At 48.2% G+C, this 5,000-nt stretch overlaps 1 protein-coding gene across 1 annotated transcript in view; it reads right to left on the bottom strand.

Annotated features, from left to right (window-relative positions):
• Brr2 (U5 small nuclear ribonucleoprotein l(3)72Ab) overlaps positions 1–5,000 on the bottom strand; it is an 18,019-nt gene that overhangs the window by 219 nt on the left and 12,800 nt on the right. The window contains exons 2-3 of the mRNA XM_070118953.1: positions 266–5,000; positions 1–230 (exon numbers count right to left, since the gene is read on the bottom strand). The exon at positions 1–230 is cut by the window's left edge and continues 219 nt beyond it; the exon at positions 266–5,000 is cut by the window's right edge and continues 1,463 nt beyond it. Coding sequence (XP_069975054.1) covers positions 111–230; positions 266–5,000 — 4,855 coding nt within the window. The 3' untranslated portion in view covers positions 1–110. The remainder of the gene's footprint in view (positions 231–265) is intronic.

Genomic DNA, 5,000 nt, shown 5'->3' with positions numbered 1-5,000 from the left:
TAGAAATCAATATTCAGGATATTTATGTGATCTTGGAATGGGTTTCTTTGATGAGCTAAATGTATATACAAAAATCTCTTAAATATAAAGCAATTCAACCATCTTGTAACTTAATCACTGTCAGAATCAGATTCCGACTCGGCCTCCCTCACTCTGAGTGGTACCTTGTACTCCTGATCGCAACCCATGTACGCGTCACTCATGAAGTAGAGCCTGTACTCGTAGCTGCCCTCGCAGGCTCTGAGTCCCAGCACATGATGGGCACTTCTGCAGGGCGTGGGCTTTCGATGGAGATGAGCGAGTTGGCCTTGGGGTCGCCGATGATGACCCACCAGCCCTCCTCGCGCTTGTGGGGGAAGAGCGGGGCGATGACAGGGCCTGGCTCGTCCTCACGCTCAAGCACCACCTCCACGTTCACCATTGCACCGCTCGTGATGGAGTCCGAATCTACCACCTCGTAGTCCAGGTTGATGCTCGGGTAGCGGTTGCAGAAGCGAGCCACATCCGTCATTTGAGCGTCCGAGAGCTGAAGTAGTCGGTTTCGGTCGTCATCTTCTAATTCGAGGATGTCAAAGACTGAAGTGACATCCTTTGCTTCACATCTCTCGATCATGTCACTGGTGAAGTGTGGCAGCTGTTTCAGATACGAGTCCTTGGACCACATGGCCTGAGTCACCATCTGTGCCAGTGTCATGGCAGACAGAGCAGGTGCCAACCAACCATTAGATGAGAGCACATCTACACAGGCCTGGATAAGCCTGAGGGCACGTCCCAGAACCAGCTCTGTGTCTTGCTGCAATTCGGCACTCAGTGTGAGGCGGGTGAGATGAGCCTGCAGCATAAGGTTGGTCTTTGTGTGTGGGTCAGTGGGCTTCCCTTCCGGCTTGTTGGGCACCTTCTGAATGAGACGTCGCAGGGTGTCTTCCTCCCCATGGCGAATAGGTACATTTTCATACTCTGCAGCACTGGAGATGATCTCCAGCAGACCTCTGATCTTCGTCTTACTGTTGAGTGACTTGTTGAACAATTCAATTGTAGTGTAGTTGATGTAATAATATGAGGCAATGATACCCAAGTTAAGGGGAGCTGTGTCCATGTCATCTTCAATGGTGATGCACCTCGACTCTTCCAGGTCATGGAGGGTATTCTCCACCAGGTCTGAGAGATGATCTGACAGATGACGATGAGAGACACCCTGTAGTCCATAGTAATTGGGGTTCTGTGTCATGCGTCGGTACAAGAAAGTCCAAGTGACATAGTCCACAGCCTCCTGTTTGTTTTCAATGGTACGTGTGACAATCTCAGCATTGAAATGGTCATGGAGGGCATGGTCAAGATGACTCTCAATGGGCAGAGGCTCATACAAGAACTTCTTAAAGTAGTCCTTCTTTGAGGAATGACACATGAGGACACACTTGGCCTCATCATCGTCATTAGGCCTATTTGCACGACCTACCATCTGCAGAGTGTCTGTGATGGGATAATCTTCATAGTTGTGAAGACGGCCATTGTAGCTCTGTGTGTCCATGATAACCACCAAGTGAGCAGGTGCCGTCACAGCCCAACACAGTGCACGACTCACAACCACAACCTGGATGGCTTCTGCCTCAAAGAGCCGCTCAACCATCCTGCGGTCTCTGGCACTGAGACCCTCGTGCAAGTATCCTACACCCTGGCTCACCAGTTCCCTCAACATTTCATCACTTATCTGTGGAAGGAATTCTGTCATTTCCTCAGGGTTTACCTGCAAGAATCTCTGTGGTTCCTTGTCTGCTGCTGCAAAGGTGAGGAGGTCACTTGCTGTGATCATACTCTGTTTTCTTGAGGGAACAAACACCATTGCTGGCTTCCTTGGACTGTGCTTTAGGATAGCTGAGTAAGCAGGTTTGGCCATGGCATATATTCTTGAAGCATTGTGGGGATTGTTGAATCCTTGAATGTGCAGTTCTAGAGGCAATGGTCGAACATTAGGATGGAAATTAAAAGTGTAGTTTGAAGAACATCCAAGCCACTGTGCCACATCTCTGGCATTGGCCAAGGAAGAACTCAGGGCAAGTATTCTGATGTGTTTGCTGATCTTTGAGGCAATGTAACGGATCCTAGAACAAACCACTTCCAATGTAGGGCCATCAGAGCCTCCCATCAACTGCAGCTCATCAACAATAAACAAACTAATATTCTGCACATTTTTCCTCTGTTTCCAGCGGCGAGAGAGCACATCCCATTTCTCTGCAGTGCTCACCACAATGTTAGCTTTGTTGAGGAGCTTGAGATCTGCACCAGTCTCACCGGTTAGCAGCACCACCCTCTTGTCCAGGTTCCCAAACTTCTCCTGCCAGTGGTCATACATGCTCTCCACAATCTCGTCCTTGGAGGCCACATACACACATCTGGCTGTCTCATCTTGGCTGAACATCCTCAAAATAGCAAACTCTGCACACAGAGTCTTGCCAGAACCTGTAGGAGCAGCAATGAATACACTGTCATCTGAGTTGTAGGTTGCATTGAAGACTTGGGTCTGGATTGGATTGAACTGCTGGTTTCTGTTGAGGGTTTTGTAGAGGGCCTCGTACTGTGGGTTCCTAAGAGCAGTGATGGGCAGAGGCTGAAGGTCGAGCAGCTCAGTGGGAGGTGGATATTTCTCAGGAAGGATTAAATGACGGAAGGACACTGGCAACTGAGTCTCTGCTGCAAGCCAGGTGTCAGAAGTGATGCGAATGAAGTAATGGGGATGGAGAGGCTCAAACACAGGCACAAAGAACTTGATGACATGCTCATCCTCATTGAACTTTTGCTTCAGGAGGAAATACTCATGATGGAGGATGTTTTCTGCGTCCACATCCTCAACCAAGATCCAGAAAGCCTGGGAGCGTCCATGGACTTTCTCATCCCACTTGAAGTCTGGGGTGATGGTGAGCTCCACCTTAAGCATCTGGCGGGTGATAGGCTGGATGTGAGTCTCCAGGTCCAGCTTTGGTAGCTGATGAATGTACTTGTGGATCATCTTCCCTCCTTTTGGCATGCGGATGAGCTCACCAATCTCGTTGGGGCCCAAATCATAGAGACGTTCCCAGGGAATGCTCTTCTTCTCCAGCTTGCGGATAGCCTCCTCTGGGATCTTCCTAAACTGGCGAAGGGGTGACATGGACTGCCACATCCTCTTGTCCACCATCTTGCACAGGTTCAGGGTCTTGTCTGCCAGCTGGGCCCAGCCCCTGTGGAGCACAATCTCAAACATGGCTCTCATCAGCCTGCCGGCACTCTGTGTCACATACACCATATCTGACATAAGGGCAAAACCATCAAGTTTGAGCTGAGAAATATAAGCCTGCAAGAGGATGTTGACCTTTGCACTGGGCTCTTCCACACTCTCCTTGATTGGAATCGGTACACGTTCCATCAGCTTCTTCAACTCCAGCTTTTCCTCCTCTCTCACCATCAGGTTCTTGAACTCAGAACTCTGAGAGAAGACCCTAAACAACTCAATCTCACTCAAAGTTGGCTTCAACTGCTGGTTGTAGACATTCATTGTGTCAAAAGTGATGTAAAAGTAACTGGCAATGCGTCCCAACTCTGTCACCTGGAAATTCCCACTCTTTTTATCGTATTTGATGAGGTTGCCCTTTTCTAGTTTCAGAGCTGCTGAATGGATAAGGTTGGCTCGATGCTGCTGCAAGTATTTGTCAGAGGTGTCAGACTGCACTGCATACAAGTTGCCTGCACGGACCATTCTCACATACAAGTAGGTGTAACCCAACCAGTTCACAGCATCTCGAACACTTTGAACTGATCCTAAGACAATTTCTGCATTTAAAAGGTCTGGCAACTTTGCTATCAACTGGGATTCGATGGGCAACTGTTGATTCATTAAGGAAAGGTAATATTGCAACTCTGAATGGTTGGTGATGAGGATGCCTTCACCCTTTGTATCATATTGGGGTCGACCTGCACGTCCCAGCATCTGCAGTACATCCAAAGCACCCAACTCTACCCAACGTCCCTTGCTTGCATCATAGACCTGTGTTCCTTTAATCACTACAGTGTGAGCTGGAAGGTTCACACCCCAGGCAAGTGTGGCAGTGGACACCAACACTTGAATGTGCCGATCAGCAAACAGATCTTCCACCAAGTTACGATCCACTCTGTTCATTCCAGCATGATGAATAGCAAAGCCGTAGGGCAGTAATCCTTTAAGGTCATTGTTCTTCACCTGTTCAGCCTCTGTGCGCAACACCTCTGTGGATGCTGATCCTTCTCTCAGGAAATTACCGAGAGTATCTTTCTCCAGACACATGTCCAAGATTGCTTTGGCAGTTTTAGCTGTCTCTTTCCTTGAGTGAACAAAAATAAGGATCTGATTCTTTCCAGCATGCTCCATCACCTTCTCATACAGGATATCATTCATGACTTGGTATCTCTTGATGGCCTTCTTCTCAGTAATACCAATGTACTGCTGTGCAAGGGGCACTGGTCGGAAACTGTTGTCAAAGAAGAACAGCCCAGTCTTTAGATTGACTCTCAGGAATGCTGCAACATCTTCATAATTTGGCAATGTAGCTGACAATCCAACCAAGCGAACAATGTCCCCTGTTGTTTCAGCATTTCTCAAAGTACGTGCCACCAAAGCTTCTAGCACAGGGCCTCGTTCGTCATGGAGGAGATGGATTTCATCAAATATAATAAGTCTCACAAGCTGAGTGTATGACCTCTCCCCACCACGTCTTGTAATGACATCCCACTTCTCTGGCGTACACACAATCACTTGGGTTTCCATAATTTGCTCTCGTGTCAACTGATGATCACCAGTCAGCTCCCCTACCTTCAGCCCATAAGACTCCAGCCTCTTAGAGAAGTTCTGGGTCATCTCTGTTACAAGGGAGCGCATGGGTGCCACATATATGATTTTGAATGCATCCCCATTGATGGATCCATCTGGGTTGGTGTTCTTGCCGACTTCCCTTAAAATGGTAAGGAGAGCAACATTGGTTTTACCTGCACCA

The sequence above is a fragment of the Penaeus vannamei genome, chromosome 43, assembly GCF_042767895.1.
Source record: "Penaeus vannamei isolate JL-2024 chromosome 43, ASM4276789v1, whole genome shotgun sequence".
Taxonomy (NCBI): Eukaryota; Metazoa; Arthropoda; class Malacostraca; order Decapoda; family Penaeidae; genus Penaeus; species Penaeus vannamei.
Note: the sequence above shows the minus strand (reverse complement) of the source record. Positions and strands in the feature narration are given on the sequence as shown.